Below are 18,302 nucleotides of genomic sequence, written 5' to 3' on the forward strand. Positions count from 1 at the left end.
TGTTGTCCTGAGATCCTGAGAAAAATTTGCCTAAATCCGCCAGAACGAAGAATAAGATGCTTCCCTTTACTCAAATCCACGCTCTTAACGACAATTGTAGCGCATGCCAATCCTTTAAACAGGATATCCAACCTGGCGAACAAATATAGCTCACAAGGAGAGTATTTTAATATTGAAAAATTATTTTTGTGGAATATCTCGAGAACTATTAGAGATAGGGGAATAGTGTCAATGGACAAATTTTGTGTCTTTGAATGCGAAATATGACTGATTCACCAGATTTTCAAAAATCCACAAAAATGATTTTTCAACCCTAACTTTGAACGCAGTTTTCACCCCCCAAATATGAAAACGGGGAAAACTAAAATAACACGTATTTCTTATTTTTCGGTCCTCTATAACATATCTAAAAATCAAAATGATCGGAGGCGGACACCTAAAATACTCTCCTTGTCAGTGTTAGAATTCTTTAATAAGTATTTGGCACCCTTTCAAACCGCGGTGCAAAACAATTATTCCTACCGATTAACTATAAGCCGTTGCATCGATAATCTTTGTAATTTTGTATCTACAGAATACCTCACACAATATTTACCTATACCTATACAGTTTGTATACCAAGAGCTAGTCCCGTTTAAATCAATAAATAATAATACTAGTATTAATAATAATAATAATAATAAAGATGAATGATTTATCGTTGAGAGTTAGCGTTATTCACACATGAAAGCATACAATTGAGCAGCGTAACTTTAACGAAAGCGCGACTAAAGGTTAAGCGTAAGCACGGCACAAGCTTTAGCCAAATTTAAGCGAAACCCAGTACCAAGCATAAGCGATTAGAATAAGTAGTAGCGACGATTCGTAAGCAATTAGGTAAAACCTCCCAACGTGGTCGCGAACAAAGTGATCGAGGAAATCGACGAGACGGACGATGCTTTACAGGAGCAGGGACGCCGCGCCCGAAAGTATCGCCACAGACGAGGTATAGAATAGACCCATCACCTTATGGGACTTCGTGTCGCCACCCAATCTGTGTTACCGACCCATAATTTGAGGACTGAATTTAGCGACCTCTGTTCATGAACAGCGTCCAACTCAGCAACTACTCTGAAATGTGTTGAAATGCTGAAAGGTGTGTGCGTACTTGTATACGTGTGACTTGTTTAGAGAGAGAGTTTGACGTAAGAGGGTAGGCTTTTGTTACGGTATGCTTTGGCTCGGTTGGTCAACGACTCACGCGGATTTCTCTCCGAAAATCCATTTCGTGGATCAAGACACTATGGCGTTCAGAAATGGCATTTCTTCAAAGCCCGTGCAAGCTATAAATTGCAAGATGACATTGTTTATTAGCACTTTGCGTACCCTTGCGAACCCTTTCACGTATCGTGCGCCGAAAAAAGTATTAAAAATTCACGCTGTTACTGATATTCCCACAAGTTTCTAATGTACTGTTTAATCATTCCAGTGAAGTAATAATAATTGGATTCCGTTTGCCCCTAATATTAGTTTACCGCCAACACTGAAATTTACAGTAAAATCTAATTTTAAAAGTCTCGCAGAAAGTTGCATGATGCATGAGTGTCTTGTGGTGCATGGATGCAACTGCAAATCGAGTTACTTTTGAAACCCGCATTGTGAAATAAAAGTTTGTCTAGCCCTGAGAAATTCATCGGTTCAGTGAAGTGTGTGCATGGCATAGTGCATATTATCTCGTGATTTCTCAATTCGCGCATCAATTTCATCGATTACTGGACCATGTGGGAGGCCTTTTAATTTAACAGGATTCCATTCAGATATACCCGTTACTTAGAAGACTTTTTCAGAAACTGAAGGATGTTTAAAAACAGAAAATGATTTTGTAATCGTGTGCAACGCGATTGTAGAGTCAGTGCCTGTGCCTGCCAAAAAGTGTTTCATAGAGTACCGTGCCTCTACGTGTTAGTGATGTGAACGCGAATTCCCATAAGGTGATAGGTCTATCGTTTTAGCCTATACTTCGCCGATGTTAGTAACTAAGGGGGAGAAACAAGTATCTCACTCATATTTCTCCAAATATTCCTGCAACTATTCACTTACACTAAGTTCAACTAAAACGTATTTATACATTATAAATAATACTACGTGATATGTATAAGCATTAACATTAATGTATCGAACGATTAAACATTGAGAATAAAAGAGAATTCAGTCGGCGCAGAAAATCATTTGCAAATCCAAAGCCAAATGTTACAAATTGCTTGATATCTCGAGTTCTATCGATTATAGTTAATAATAATTTATACTGGGCGGTTAGTGTAAATGTTGTTAACATTATTTGTCACAGCAATAGCCACTGGAATGGATATTTTAGCCGAAAATCCATTTTTGCCGAAGAATTCGCTGGATTTCGCAATTGTAACTAACCGTCGACCTTGTTTTGATCGGGGGACATCATTCCTCGAAGTCTACATAAGGAGCTCACAGATCTTCATGTACTCAGTCGTCGTCGGTCCTCCGGGCTTGAAGGACCTCCGGGAACCCTGGAGCTGCCGAGCCACCTGGCTCCACTGGACTTCCTGGGGACCTGGTCAGGGGTTCAACCCTGGTTCTTCCTCCCCCTCCCCCCTGGAGCTGCCGAGCCACCTGGATCCACTGGACTTCCTGGAGACCTGGTTCTTCCACCCCCTCCCCCCGGAGCTGCCGAGCCACCTGCACCATTCGGAACTGCTGAACTTGCTGGGGACCTGGTCAGGATTTCAACCCTGGTTCTTCCGCCAGCCTCTCGCCCCTCTGGCCTGGGTTCGTTTATTCGCTTGGTGCTGATGAAATTTTGGGGTTCGGTAAGTCATTTAAAATTTTATTGTTTTGCGAATGTCAAATCTAATTTCTTCGGTCGTTTTCCATCATCTGTCCTATTTCCATGCATACTTTCGAGAATTTTGCGCGAGTCGTTCTATTTTGTGTATTTCTTCGATGGGTTTGCATGACTTATTTTATTTGATGCATTTCTTCGATGGGTTTAAATGATTTATTTCATTTTCGTGAATTTCTTCGATGGTTTTCTCTGATTCATTTCATCTCGTCGATGTCTTCGATAGTTTTCCCTGATTCATTTCATGTCTTCGATGGTTTTTCCTGATTTATTTCATCTCGTCGATGTCTTCGATGGTTTTCTCTGATTCATTTCATCTCGTCGATGTCTTCGATGGTTTTCCCTGATTCATATCATCTCGTCGATGTCTTCGATGGTTTTCCCCGATTCATTTCATCTCGTCTATGTCTTCGATGGTTTTTTGTGCCTTCTGTCACTCTGTCATGCATTTCATCGATGGGTCTACATTCTCTGCTCTTTCCTTCAAGTACTTATCTCTGCGGTGGTTTTGCATGCTCGTGCGTGCTCTGCTGTTGGTCGAAATTATCTCGATCGTCTCCAACTCAATAAGCTTTTCCTTAATTTCTTTCCAGGCCGACCACACCGTTACTAACATATAGTAGTTGATTGTTTCAGCTTTTCAGGTTCACCGTTACTCGGGGAATGAAGTTAATAACACGATATATTTAAAAAGAAACTAGTGAAAAGTGATAGTGAAAAGTGATCGTGCAATGTGACAGTGAAAGAAGACATCTAAGGAAGCCTAGGCTAATTTATTATAGTATGAAGTATTTAAGGTCCCATGTAAAATTGCCAAGCAGTCACTAAATCATTAACTTTGTTGTTCGTTTATTGGCTCCTCATCTGTGATGAGGAGGTTACCGCTGCTTCCGTTTGCGGAAGCAAGTGACTGAGCATGGAATTGGTATGGGCGGATCGGTTTCATCCCTTGGTGTTCTTGTCCAAAGGGAAAAGTTTCGGGCGTAGGGGGTGTACCCTTCGGTACACTGCCTGCGTAAGTCACCCGGTCCGATTACCCAATCTCCGCGTTAGACGGCTTGAGTCAGGTCAAGTGTTTGCTCCTGACGAGTCGCATCGGTGCAACAGGAATCGTCTGGGAGGCGCCGAGCGCTTTTCCCTTTCGACTCGAACAGCAGGGTGGTAGGAACTGCGCCGTCCAATACTCGTTTCATGCTTACCCTTTGCCTTTCGTTCTTTCCTGAATTTCTTTTAATCGAGTGATTGCTTGGCAGTTCCCTAGATTCTATATCTAAACCGAAGGGATCGATGGAACTTTGTTTCCATCCATCTCTTTGGTTTAGTAGGCTTCATGTACAGGGAGATCGATGGAACTTTGATTCCATCTATCTCTCTACGGGTCTCCAAGCGCAGCAACCTCCTCGCGGTGAGACCTGGTAATCGGTGAGAACCGAGCCGATGGCTGCGATTGTCAAATATTCTAGTCGTATATTTTCTTTAACTTGCAATACTATGGTAGAATGTAAGAATAAAATATGTAACTTAAAATGTTGTTCGATTGTTCCTACCGAACCCCAGAATACGAATATAGTGTTAAGATGGAAGAATAAGTGCAAGTTGGAATATTTCAGCGAGATACTGGAACTGTTGAGTTTTTGACAATTTTTAAAGTCCTCTCTGCTTCAGCATTTTATTGAAATATACAAAGTTACAATTCCTTTGCGAGGTATTCCACGTTACATCATGAAAGCATGTCTTCCACAAATAATGTTGTTGTTTATATAAATTTGTATGTTAAATAAATTTGTTTTGCGTTAAATAAACTGGAATAGGACAGCAAGGTTAAAAGACGAATGTGATATCGTTTTATTTTCTTCCTCCGTTCTTTTCCGTTGAACGAAATATGTTCATAAGACGATTTTTAAATTGTTACTCTAACAGAAACATTTGTAAATCGCGGGCATTGACTCTCAAAACATAAACTAGTTTTACTCGTGGTTAATTCTAGTTCCTACCACGCGTAGCGTTACAATCTGTTTTGAGACTTCACCGGTAACGTTGCATGCGACACTAAAATGGCAAGGGGGTCCTAGGACCCTCTAAACCGGCGACACAAAAATACATTGCTTGATAGGTCTATTCTATACCTCGTCTGTGGTATCGCCCTCGAGAGCGATCGAGTCCGGGAGATGGCGTTAGCAATACGATTTTCCGAACAGGTGGAAAGAAGAGAGATGGAGATGGATTGCGAGCTGGAGGGTAGGAAATGAATTGAGTGAAGCAAGATAGGGAGAAGAAGAAGAAGAAGAAATGGTGTGTACGGTATGTGGTGGAGAAGAGGAAACATGGAAGCACGTACCGGAAAGATGCAGTGGAGAAGAAGAGGGGGGTGGAGGACGACAGGAGAAGATAAGAAAGATCGGAGAGAACTCTGGAGAAGGGGGCAGGGGAAGGGTGGAGGAAAGAAGACGGGAGGACGGATGGAAATCGGAAGAGGGAGGAGGGGAGAAAGAGGAAAAGCAGGAGGTAGAGAATAGTCGGATAAGTAAATAGAATAAGGATAGAATAAGAACTGAGAGGGCAGGAAAGGCAAGAGCGAAAGAGGGGGGAATACGTTAAGATAGGTTAAGGGGGTATAACTGTTTGAAAATGTCAAAAATCGGATTTTTTATATATTTTCATATATTGATGTTTTAGAAATATTATAAATCAAATCCGATGTAAAAATTGGGAAGACTGACGAAGTTATAGGCATTTGAGTGAAACAACCCAGGTAGTGGCGGCGCAGTGCGAAAACTTAACCGATCGCAAAGGGACTACATTTTTCATTACGGTGGCCTTCAACCAATACATTTCCAATTTTGCATGCAGAATCGTAATAAGATTCCACATCGATCTACGACGCCTTTTTTATTCCGATTCCCCGTTTATTATTTATAAAGAAAAAACATGAATTTTTCTCTTAGAAACCTTTATCGTTGATCTCACCATTTCTTTATTTTTCAAAATTTTCAAAATCGACGCCGTAGATTGATAGCTATTAACATTTTTTATAAAAAAAATTTACTGTTTTTGATTTCAGATACGACATACAGCTTTTTTCAAGGCCACCGCGTAGCTGTATAAAATCGAGAGAGTTTCGGATATGTATCCATAATTTCCGAAAAACAATAGTTTTTCCACTGAAACTTTTTTTTAAATAGTGCATAATACTATGTAAATGTAGTACAAAAACGGAAAATCTTCATCAAGCCGTTGACTTGTAAAAAATCCACAAACTGTACACATTTTCCGAGCGGATATACCCCTTTAAGAAGGCAGGGTGCCACCAGTGCAATGGCGCGCCGCGCACGTTGTTTTTCGACGCGCAAGGCCGATTTGTTGCAGAAAGACGTTCCCACTGGTGCAACTGCGCGCCGCGCACGCCGCATTTACGATTTTCTCGGATTTTCGAGCAGTTTGGAGCACTTGAAAGGATCAACTTTTACGACGACGCGCGCGTCGAAAGCGATCGTGTGCGCTCTATGCCGGAATTTCTCCGCCACGCGCGCACGAAAATATTCGTCGAAAAGACTGGAAAAAATTTGTATTTTCCATCGCAAATGTACTCTTTACTTTTACATATCCCTTGTATGCGTGTATTTATGGTTTATTGTTATTGGTTTATATATTAAAGCAATAATATGCATAATTGTAATACACTATATAGGGTGTCCGCGGGAGCAGAAAAGCAGCTGGATTTTTCCTAATGTATTTGAGATAGAAAAAATGTTTATGTGGAATTGCATGGTTCGAGGGAGCAAATTTATTAGCCCAGACGATTTTTTTCTTAGATTATTATTTTAAAAGATAAGATGGTCAAGTTGTTTTTCTTTTAAATGGAACTATATATTTTTTTAAAGATCTCACTAGATGAGCTGTACAACTACGTTTGTGCTTTTGCTACCCTAATGCGCCATAATAATAATTTTTCTCGTAATAATTTTCCTCTTAATTTTTCAGTTTTTACTTTTCTGTACTAGTTTTAGTGTAGTTTTAGTTATTTAGTCATAGGTTAGGCTTGTAACAGTCTTATACTGCAGCCTCGGCTTTTACTTTGCTATTCTTTATGAATTACTGTTCTTTATATGTTTCAAGTAATCAAGACGAATAATAATAATAATAATAATAATAATAATGCGTTTTAAGACAAATTCAATAACAATGAAATTCAATAAATGATTCACATGTATTTCCTGTGCAGGGGTAGAAAGTTGGCCTCTGGGAGGAATGCTTGTTCAATTGGTCAGGATATAATCTCCTTCCTATGACCCACCTTTTTTCACTCTATCTAATCAAAGGGCGTTCGTAATTTCACTATTGGTCACAATGGTAACTACCCTCAATGTCATATCGTGTGAGAAAAAACACAAACAGGATGCCGAGAGAGCAAATGACTGAGCGATATTGAAAGTGAATGCCGGAACTGTGGCAGGGAAGCCACGGCAGAGAACTTCTTCCCTTCATTTGAAACATATTTTTCAGCAATCGGTGATCGCGACGTAGTAAACCTCTTCAAACATCGCAAGTAGTACGAAGTGTGAAGTGTCACATTTCGTGCTCGAGGGCTCATAAATTCGATCCTTTCAAGTAGACAGTTGCACTAGTGGGACCCTGCCTTTAGGAGACGATGTAAAAGGAAGCCATTGTAACCCCAAGGGGAACATTTAATTAAATACATACATAATATTTTTTATTTTTTATTGAATGGTACTTGAACACAGTCGAAAGTGGTAAAGAATTAAAACTAATTATTTATATTTTTATGGTATTGCAAAATATTTCATAACTTTTGTATAATGTAGTAAGACATTAAAGCTTATATCATTTTCTTTTAAACATACCTTTATTGCAATCCCATTTTTTTACTAGCATAATAGTGTGGGTAGAGTATAATTAAGGTCCGTACATAAACTTAACCAAAAACTTTATTTGTATCAAACGGTGTATTGCGCGGTCTTAACGGCTCGGTGGCCAGAGCATGAAGGTGACCGTCTTCGCGGGGTGATCTGTGACCACCCCCGATTACCAAATCGTGGAAAAGTACCAAAAGAAGAGAGGGAAACGCTTTCCCTACTCAAAACGGAAAGAACGACGAGCCTGCAAAATCACATGTTTTATTGTTGTACAACATCCTGACTCGACGCTCCGGTTCGAGGATTACACGCCGAGAAAACGCTCGAACCCGCCTGACTCGGACCCATCAGGTACGCGTTTGTACCCTCGTACACGCTACAATTGATTTAGTTTAATGCAATTTGTCAACTGAACCGATTGCTTAATGAAAAGTAAATGATCATAACATTAGCAGGAACTGTTTCACAACCATTAAGTTCACCTCATATCGTTTTATTTTTCAATATCTAAACTGAATTATACTGTGTTTGAGAATTGAAAAGAGTTAAGAGCTCGGGCTGCCGATAAGGTTTTGTTCGCTAATAAAGGTGCCACACAACACAGCGTGTAAAATGAGCTGAGTCAATTTATTGTAAAATACAGTCAATGTGAGCGTGAGCGCATTAAGATACACTGAACTTGAGCCGTCTCGCGACTAGACTAATCCGCGAGGCAATTTGATCACGAATCGCTACACCACCGCGTGCGCGTCACCCGCAGCGAATATGCAATCGTTTTTAGCTCCAGAAAAGCAGAGACTGAGCAAGAGCTATACGTCATTAAATTTAATCTATGCTTGATTAATGAGTTGCACGACGGTTGTTAAATGATACTTGTGAGACAAATGATTCGACACTCGAAACACGTCTTTATCTTATCACTGTGCGAACAAGAGAGAATGCAAGATAGATGATCTTTTCTCATCGCGCGTCGTCTCAAACGTTCTAGTAACCGATCGAAGCGGTGCGCTGATTGGCTCATCGATTGTAGATCCGCCGCGACTTCCGCTCTCCGGAAGGTTCTGCCACATTCCCAAACATACTGCTATATAAGCAATAAGATGCCCTATAGAGTGACTAACATTAAACAGACGAAAATGAATATTAGAAGCATTTAAATAAATATAACGTGTTTATGAACTTTCATACAAAACTTTGAACTACATTGGCAGTATAGTCTATATGTATAACAATGGCGAATGCACCATTTTTCTACTTCGTTAAAAGTCAGTGTGCAATGTTCCCCTGCTTCCTTTGCTAGAATTTTGCGGGCTCTGTCTATCACGGGATGCTGATCGATCCTCAGGTACTTTAATATCCACCAGACTGCTGGACCCTGATAAATATTGGCCCTTTGAGGACGGCCTCTTTGGTGCCATGGCTACCAATGGAATACCCGACACAACTTTGCCACTCTCACCGGACCTAACAGACTGTTGATCACCATCAGGCTGTTGTTCAGCGTTCAACTCGTACTGATTGATCAACGATTGTACGTCCTTCAGGGAATGTGTATCAGCGTGGGTGAAATTAGAAGCGGGAGGCTCTACTATAGGTATACCAACTTCATTAAAGTCGCCGTTCTTCTGTGTCTCATCCTCGTATCTCTTCTTCGAAAATACGAAGCTGCTGGTTTCTGAAGAACCATCTATACAACCATTTTGATCCTCATGCTTCTTTCTCCTGCTGAGCCTTGGATCCTCGTAGTCATCAGGATTCGGGAATTCGCGTCTGAAGAGTGAACCCATCGCGGAAGAACTTTGATCGGTATTGTATATGCGATCGTAGTCCCTACTAACAACACGTTTTCGTGATCTAGGCCCTACGCTGCTTAGATCGCTTTCTACGTCAGAATCGATGCCCAGTGGGCTGTAAGCCACTTTTGGGCTCGAGTCCTTTTTACCGTCTTCGTCGCTGGAACTCAGCTCGTCTTCGGAGTCTAGGCCCCGTATTTCGGATTTTTGCGTTTCAGATGGTTGATTAAGTGAAGATTTTGAATCTGTTCGGCGATCGCCAGGGCCCAGGGGGCCATACTTCAGGGGCGCGCTCTCTGTTTGTTTATGCTCCTCTTCTTGTTGTCCTGGGCTTTCATTTGCTGCCTCTAGTACTTGCGGTGGCACTCTTTCGTTAGTAACTTCTACTTGAACTGACATATTGTCTGGAAATAGCGAGATGATACAGGAATCAGAAATATTAAGTTACTCAATGGTTGTTTTATTCTGACAATTTAATCCGACTTTATGAGTGAAAATTTATGAAACTATTATAGTTTGGTGTTTATCTTTTAGTTCTATATTCGTATTCAGTATAGTTGTATTATTAGTACGTATATTCAAAACAACCATAAGATAGTCTTTCACATAACTGAATATGAAACAGAGAGTCGAGACCGATATAATTTTGGTCGCTTTCGCGGTCACGGTCACTGTCACGATCAGTAAGACGACCGAAATGGAATCGGTCAAGCATTTCGATTACCATTTACATTCAGTCACTACATTGCTTTGGTCTCCACTCGCTGCTAATAAGTCACATGTACAAATTGTCATTTATAACTGAAATTTTCATTTCATTATACCTTATTTTAACGAAGAGCTGTTTAGTGAATTGCAAACTGAATGACAGTTTATGTCAAGAAAACTGTTGTCAATTTCTAATTAGTCCACTAATAAAAACGTAGATGTTATTTCGGCCAATCCAGAGTGTTTAAGGGCACTTCCCGGTTAAATCGCGCGAAAACATATGTGTCTTTTATGATTTTTTCCAGAAGAAAGTATACAATGTATGGATCTAAAACTGTTTGCACTTTATTCTGCTACAAATGTAGAGTATAAAACCATTATTTTTTTTTTCATTTTTGCCCACCCCAGGGTCTGATATTGGATTGCATGCTGCATCGTTGTAATAAAACCGACATGGACTATTGCCACGATAACTTTAGACATGATCATCCAAAATCAAAAACCCCAAGATACTCCTTAATTACACATGTGTGGTTATCGCACTACCCTCAGGCAGTATTAAGAAACAACTGGGCGACGATTGTGATATGTTTAAACAATAGAGTCCTGAAATATGTTTTTTCGTACAAAAATGTTTCGTAAAAAAAATTGAGATTGTGTTAATTCACAACAGAAGGTAGCGCGGAAGCCAGTGTAACTACGAGTAGAATCCCGTCTCAATTTTTAGATTCAGTCAAGAATTGCATTGTTCATCGTGGCGATAGTGCGTGAAAAATTGTTCCGTGAAAAACGTAGAGGAAGTGCAGCATATTTGGAATATTGTTGGTAATTTGGAATACCGAAGGTGAAGGTAATTTGGAATATTCCAAAGCTTAGTAAAGCTTTTGTTTCACGAGTAACGGCTACCGCCGCGTCGCATCGGTTTGGGCCAGCGCTGGTCATTTATTAAACGATTTTATTCAGCTTCGATCCTCTGCTTGATTGTATGTATGTATGTTTGTTTGCTTCAAATCTAGAAACTCAATTTTAACCCACTTCCAAATATCCAATAGACTTGAAACTTTGCAGGCGTACGTAGTTTAGATGACAATACAAGATTATGAAAAAGTAACCCCAAGTGGTTTAAAAAATTACCCAGTCATCAATAAATATAACCCATAACCACAAATCCAAACGACTTGAAATCAGCCTATAACCACAAATAAAACTTAGACACTAAAAAGTAAGTAATAAAAAAATATATAAAAAAATTAAGTTAAACGATTTTATTTAAAATACATTAATTTTTTTAGTTTTTACTGAATTTTAAATAAAATCGTTTAACTTAAATATTACTTTTTATGTATTTTATTTACCTAAGATTGTTCCTATATTGTGATTTTTCAGCCTGATTAAATCATAAAAGAAAATAATTTTATTATCTACATGTTTCATTTAAGTTAAGAATAGCGATATTCCAAATTACCTGCACATTAACGAAATCGATACTTCCTGTCATCTTTCATTTAGATCAAAGTTTCAGTTACATTTTGTTTTTGTATTATTACTGAGAGTTTAAAATATAAAAGTTTATTAGTTTTCCTATGCACTTCCTCTCCCTAAAGGTTGGCGCCGAGCGCGTTCGTCTAGTAACGGGGACTTGCCCGCGGGCGCCCTATTTTCCATGTATTTATTCGATTAAAAAAAATCTTTTTTTAGATCAATAAATGTACTATTCATTAAAAGACAAATCACATTTCTATCTGTTATGCCTGCGCCACAATCCATGTTAAAAAAACACCAATTTTTAAGGCCGTCACACTGTTGGTCTCCCTGAACTGGCTGTAAAATCTGTACCGCTAGAAATTTCGTTCTAAAACTTTACCTGGTCATTATTGAGATATTGTGGTGTGAAAATATGTAACAAAATGTTTTTGGTGTTTTCACCGGGAAGTGCCCTTAAAAGAGGGGACCTTACTAAATAAATGCCCAATTAATATATGTATAATAGGTAGAACAGTCAACCCTGTGAGAGATAAGAATGAATTTTAGTTTTGGTAATGCAAGCAATTTGCTTGTTTCTATGTGTTGCACGTAGAAGGATAGCAGGGAATCATCTTACTATATTGTAGACATTTTAGGTGAAGAAGCCGGATTCACTGAACAGACACTTGTAGATCTATCTCTTAACTCTTATGACGATGCCTTCCCTCCAATTGTCTAATTGTAAGCAGGATTATCTCCATGCACTCTTCCCTCACACTTGCCGAATGCACACCCAGGTCACACGCTTTTTACTCGTCTCAGTCACCCAAAATCTAAAAAGCATCCCGAGAAATCATTGAGACCACGCACTCAAGTCACATTCGATACCCTGGTGTAACGTCCCACGGGACTTGAACCGCTAATACCGACCGTCGGTAAAATAGATCCGATCTACTTTACCACACAAAAACCATTCTATATTACCACGCAGAATTATTGTACATACTTTTATTCATAAGTTATAAACCAAGAGAATATCAGAGAAATAAATATTATAGGGACGTTAGGAATAATTTAATATAAATACTGATGAAAGCGCGAAACAAAACAATATATAATAAGCGAGCAAAGTACGAAATAACAAGTCACGACTCACTGCGCATGCGCCAGCCCGCCAATTTCCAAATATAAAAGGAGGCGCACGCAGTCCAGCGGGCATTCGAAAACTCTGCCAACAGAAACGAGCTTCGCCCCGGAAACGGTAGCGGCTGTTCTTACAGCTTACATTGCTAAGAGTACGAGCTTCGCCCCGAAAACGGTAGCGAGCGTACACTGAATCTACCATAGAGCGAAAATTTGCCAAGAGTAACGAGTTTCGCCCCGGAAACGGTAGCGGCCGTTCTTACGGCAGACGTTGCCAAGAATACGAGCTCGCCCCGGAGGCGGTAGCAGCCGTACACTGCAACAATACATGTACATATATATAATATTAACCATATAAAATTAATACAAGAAAAAACCAATAACCCCAAAACGAATATATAACCGTAGTAGTAAGACATATCATTATCGTTATTATTAATTATTATTGTTATTCATTATTAAATGTTGTTCAATCACAACGTGAGTGTTGTCCTTCACTCTATATCAACGAACCCCCACCAATCCTATACTCGAAGGGACGCCGCTCTCCTCTCGAGAACCAGTAGCCTTCAGTTGTTTCCCGGCAACCGGACGTTACACTGACATAAACATTCTGTCTCAGTTCCAATCATTATGTTCCAAACACACTCTATCATTCAAAGAGTCTTCGCACTTCTACAATATTAACAATTGTATTTACTTATTGTTAGTTCATACCATAATGAATAATTATCATTGCGTTATAATTTCGAACTATTATTATTTATTAGACAATACTGCATGATTCGATTCAGTAAGTAACAAATGGCTGGCAAGGACAGGCCCAGGGTTTTTTATGTTTTTTTAAATGCTGTTCGCATGTAAAGGCGGCAGGAGGAGTGTAAAACATTTGTTGCGAACATAAACGTTATCCTGCGGCGTGCGATAGAGACGAGCAAATCATTTACGTTATCAAAATTAAAAATAGCTTCTGATTTTGACGGGTTTCGATTTTTGACCCATGTTATATAGTTCTTACTAAATGTGAATTCAGTAAATACTATTTACCTTACAAGGATTTAACCTTTTTCAATCTGTGTTTTTTAAATAATATATACATATATGTTAGCGTCATCGAATATAAGGATGAGGTCGGGGCGGATGGCCCCGCGCTGTCCTGCCTTCGAGAATTTTATGGCAGGGACTTACAGAGTGCATGAGACTAAACAGTCCTGGCGACGGAAAATGACTGGTGACCACGTTGGGTCTCCCAGCTATCGGGTGTCGAAGGATTTATTGTTTAGAGTGAGATAAATAATATGGGAATGGCAAACGGCTGGACGCCATATTGCTAATGAATAGGGACTCTGTTCCTGAAGGATCTGGCCACGGAGTGGGGAAGGCTATGCCTTTTCGTGAAAGGACTATGATGAACCCCACGGCACTTACCCCAGAACTGTCCTGGAGCGAGCGTCTTCCAACCCTTTTTAAAGTCGTTTCTAATATACAGGGTGTCCCACTAAGGAGTGGACAGCGCGATATCTCTTAAAGTATTGTCGATAAAAATATAAAAAAAATAGGGAATTGCATGGTTCGAGGGGGCCCATTTATTAGCGCGAACGAATTTTGTTTTCGATTATTATTTTAAAAGATACGATGGTCAAGTTCGGTTTTTCAAATGGAACTATTTCTTTTGAAGACCTGAGTTGATAGTGCGTTCCAAGACAAATTCAATAAGCTTTAATGTATACACTTTATTTCCACTGGTTTTTAAGATATTGCGCTTGCAAAATTACTGATTTTCACTGGAAGAAAACCCTCTGGAATGGCAAAAACCGGGGGCGGTCTTACTGGCGCCACGGGTGGCACTGCCTGTTGAAATGGATACTTACCTGCCAAAGGTCTACGCCAGAAATGGCAGGCCCAAAGGCTGGACAATTCTTTTCTTTTGACACAATCTGCTCCCTATGGTTGAAATTTAGTCTAGCAACTTTCACTCCTCCTAACCTAACCAATCCAACTTGCATCCCTCCCAAAAGAACCGGCCATCCGAGCGTAGAAGCAAGTGCGAAATAAAAGTAACGATGCGCTTCTCGATACCGCAGATGTACCTACCTAAGTAGCATTTCTCACGGAAAAGAATTGTCCAGCTTTTGGGCCTGCAAACCCTGTCGTAGACCTTTGGCAGGTAGGTATCAGTTTCAACAGGCAATGCCACCCGTAGCGCCAGTAAGACCGACCCCGGTCCTTCCTATTCCAGAGGGTTTTCTTCCAGTGAAAATCAGTAATTTTGCAAGCCCAATATCTTAAAAACCAGTGGAAATAAAGTGTATACATTAAAGCTTATAAAATTTGTCTTGGAACGCACTATCAACTCAGGTGTTCAAAAAAAATAGTTCCATTTGAAAAACCGAACTTGACCATCGTATCTTTTAAAATAATAATCGAAAACAAAATTCGTTCGCGCTAATAAATGGGCCCCCTCGAACCATGCAATTCCCTATTTTTTTTATATTTTTATCGACAATACTTTAAGAGATATCGCGCTGTCCACTCCTTAGTGGGACACCCTGTATAGTATTACTATATTAATAGAATTAAATTAAAATCACATTTTTCAATATAGGTATAATTACTTACTGTTATTTCCCGTGTCCGATATATTGGATTGCTTTTTGGTCGCTGGAGCTGATTTCTGCATCAGTTTTTGCATTTCGGCACCAGATGGATCTTCCTGCTCTGGTGGAACGTATAGCTGTAGGTCTTTACAGATAAAGTACAGAACGACTTTCAATAAGACACTAAGGCCCAAAAGAGAACCTGTCAAGTAGCAGAGATAATTGCCAAGTTGTGAACTGTTGTGCAAACGACAAATCGATTTTTGAGTTCCCCAATATTGGCAAGTCAGATTTGCAATGTAGTTGTAAAGAATTTTCCCAGGAATGTTCACAATAATTGCTGACCACATCATCCAGAAACCTATGCTGATAGCTTTGTCTTGTATGTAGACCGATCTTAACACTACCAAAAAGTCACCCACTAAAGTTGTGCCAGCTAACGCGTACGCCAACAAAGTTCCAAACTAAGGAAAGAAAAATATATATGTTTGAAAATGTATGATTAAAGTACAGTATTGAACAATATGAAAAATGTATATTTTATTGTCAGTGTGTGTGTTTAATTATACTTAACTAAAAATTTTCTTCTATTCTAAACATTAGAAAAAAGTAGTAACTAACTATAGGGTCTCGTGGTTTCCCGGGGCATATGTGTACACAATATGATGGCAGTAAGTTTCGTTGTGAGTGAATGAAAGATTTGAAAGTTAATCGTATTTTTTTTAATGGAATATGTAGTTTATATCGCAATATTTGATAGAGTAGTGCAGTAGTGAATTCTAAGAAGGAAAATTATTAGGGTATACATATGTGTATTAAAACCGATTGTGTCCGAGATATTCAAGTTTTAAAACAATGTCCATGATGCTTTAAGGTCGGTTTATACAGCCAACGAGGACGGGGCGGGACGAGCCGATCTCCGGATGAGTGAAAATGCTCCAAAATGCCGAATTTTATTAACCTAATTTGTAAACAAAGGTTTTTGGATTTATTTTGGCAAAGATAGAAAACTATTACTGGATCTGAAGAAATCGATAAAAAGTTTAAAACTCCTTCGTTTGTATTGTAAGGGGAATATTTTGGGCTATTCTTTTTTCTACAATTTATAAAATCATTATTTCTGGCTTCTTGGGTCTGTTCACCCAATTGGCCGATTGGAAGATTGGCAAAATACACTGCTGGTCAAAATTAAAGGAACACTATAATTTCCCGAAAATATTGGTCATTTTGAAATTTGTATCTTCGCGAAAAATGTGCGCAAAAAATATTTAAAAAAATACAATTTAATGCTTGAAGTTCCTGGTTATTGAATCAAGGACTCAATTTTTTATATCCATTATGATACTGTTTTATCAAGATGAAGTACACGAAACGTAGTTCTGTCTAGTTTGAACATATGCACAGACATTTTTATCCAACCTTTTCGCAATAACAAAAACTACACTTTGGGTGGTGCTAATGCCAGTTATTAAAGTACAGTTTTTGTCATATGACTCCTCTACGTGTTGCGAGCATAAAATCCAGCAACGTTGCATTTCGACATGGCACGGATTCGGCCCATCCGGTCCGTCGTCTCAACGAGTGGCCACCGAGCCCGGGCCAAGCGGGGAACGAGGAGCCACCGAGTTTCCACTGACAAGGAGACCGCACAGGTTATGCAATCGGTTCTGCAAAGAGACTGGGTGGACATTGTAGTGCACACCTAGTGTTACAAAACCGTAAAGGGTTTTTGTACAGTGGGCCTTCGTTTTCGAGAAATTTGAGTTCAATGTTTTGCGCGACAGTATTTCAGTTGTGCAAACATTCTTAGGAAGCAACGGTCGTAGCTGCGATATTAAGATGTTTGGCTACGGTGTTGGAGGTCTTCGGTTCGATTCCTGGTGCGCGCTTGTTTTTTTTCTTTTTCTTTTTCTTACCGTAGTAATGTAATGGCTGCACCTATTACTGTATACGACTATCCCTACGGTCAGATATGACCGGAGCTCTAACTGCCGTTAAAGTCTATTCGATAGTCTGCAGCCCGCGACGTCTTCGGCATATTTTTTAAATATATAAAAGCACTCACACTTATAGTTGTAGTAAATTTAATACATCATCGATAATGATAATAATATTAATATTGTTGCACTGATATTATTTGTAATTTGCGGTTTTATTATATTTATATTATATCTGCACTTGTATTATGTTTGTACTTTGTGTGCAGTATTATTGTAATAATATATATTATTAACATCGTTACAGCGCAAAATAATTGTAGGTGCAGTCATTGCATTACTACGGTAAGAAAAAGAAAAAAAAAAACAAGCGCGCACCAGGAATCGAACCGAAGACCTCCAGCACCGTAGCCAAACATCTTAATATCGCAGCTACGACCGTTGCTTCCTAAGAATGTTTGCACAACTGAAATACTGTCGCGCAAAACTTTGAACTCAAATTTCTCGAAAACGAAGGCCCACTGTACAAAAACCCTTTAGGGTTTTGTAACACTAGGTGTGCACTACAATGTCCACCCAGTCTCATTCCAGAACCGATTGCATAACCTGTGCGGTCTCCTTGTGAGCTCGGTAGCTCCTCGCTATCCATATGCTGACCATAGCCTCGGCTCGTTCCCGGCCCGTCCGCCGTGGCTGTATAAACCGACCTTTATTCGTAGATACTGTAATGGCGGCCATAGATATCACATTTGAAACTTCGAACATATTTTGTGATGTATATGTAGCATTTCATTGAAAAAAGTGAACACGTGTTATACTTGATTATCACTTCCCGTTTTGTTACATGCTCACGTGGGTTGCTCGCTTGCCACGTTCATTTGGCAGCGCGATTCAGCGGAATCGTCGCGCAAACTCACGATTTCTCGAAGGCG

At 39.5% G+C, this 18,302-nt stretch overlaps 1 protein-coding gene across 1 annotated transcript in view; it reads right to left on the bottom strand.

Moving 5' to 3' along the window:
• Positions 1 to 8,880: 8,880 nt before the first annotated feature.
• LOC143378483 (solute carrier organic anion transporter family member 1A2) overlaps positions 8,881 to 18,302 on the bottom strand; it is a 73,076-nt gene continuing 63,654 nt past the window's right edge. Inside the window, exons 9-10 of the mRNA XM_076830258.1 lie at positions 15,456 to 15,897; positions 8,881 to 9,925 (exon numbers count right to left, since the gene is read on the bottom strand). Of these exons, the coding sequence (XP_076686373.1) occupies positions 8,988 to 9,925; positions 15,456 to 15,897 (1,380 nt within the window). The 3' untranslated portion in view covers positions 8,881 to 8,987. The remainder of the gene's footprint in view (positions 9,926 to 15,455; positions 15,898 to 18,302) is intronic.

The sequence above is a fragment of the Andrena cerasifolii genome, chromosome 2 (genome assembly GCF_050908995.1).
Source record: "Andrena cerasifolii isolate SP2316 chromosome 2, iyAndCera1_principal, whole genome shotgun sequence".
Lineage (NCBI taxonomy): Eukaryota > Metazoa > Arthropoda > Insecta > Hymenoptera > Andrenidae > Andrena > Andrena cerasifolii.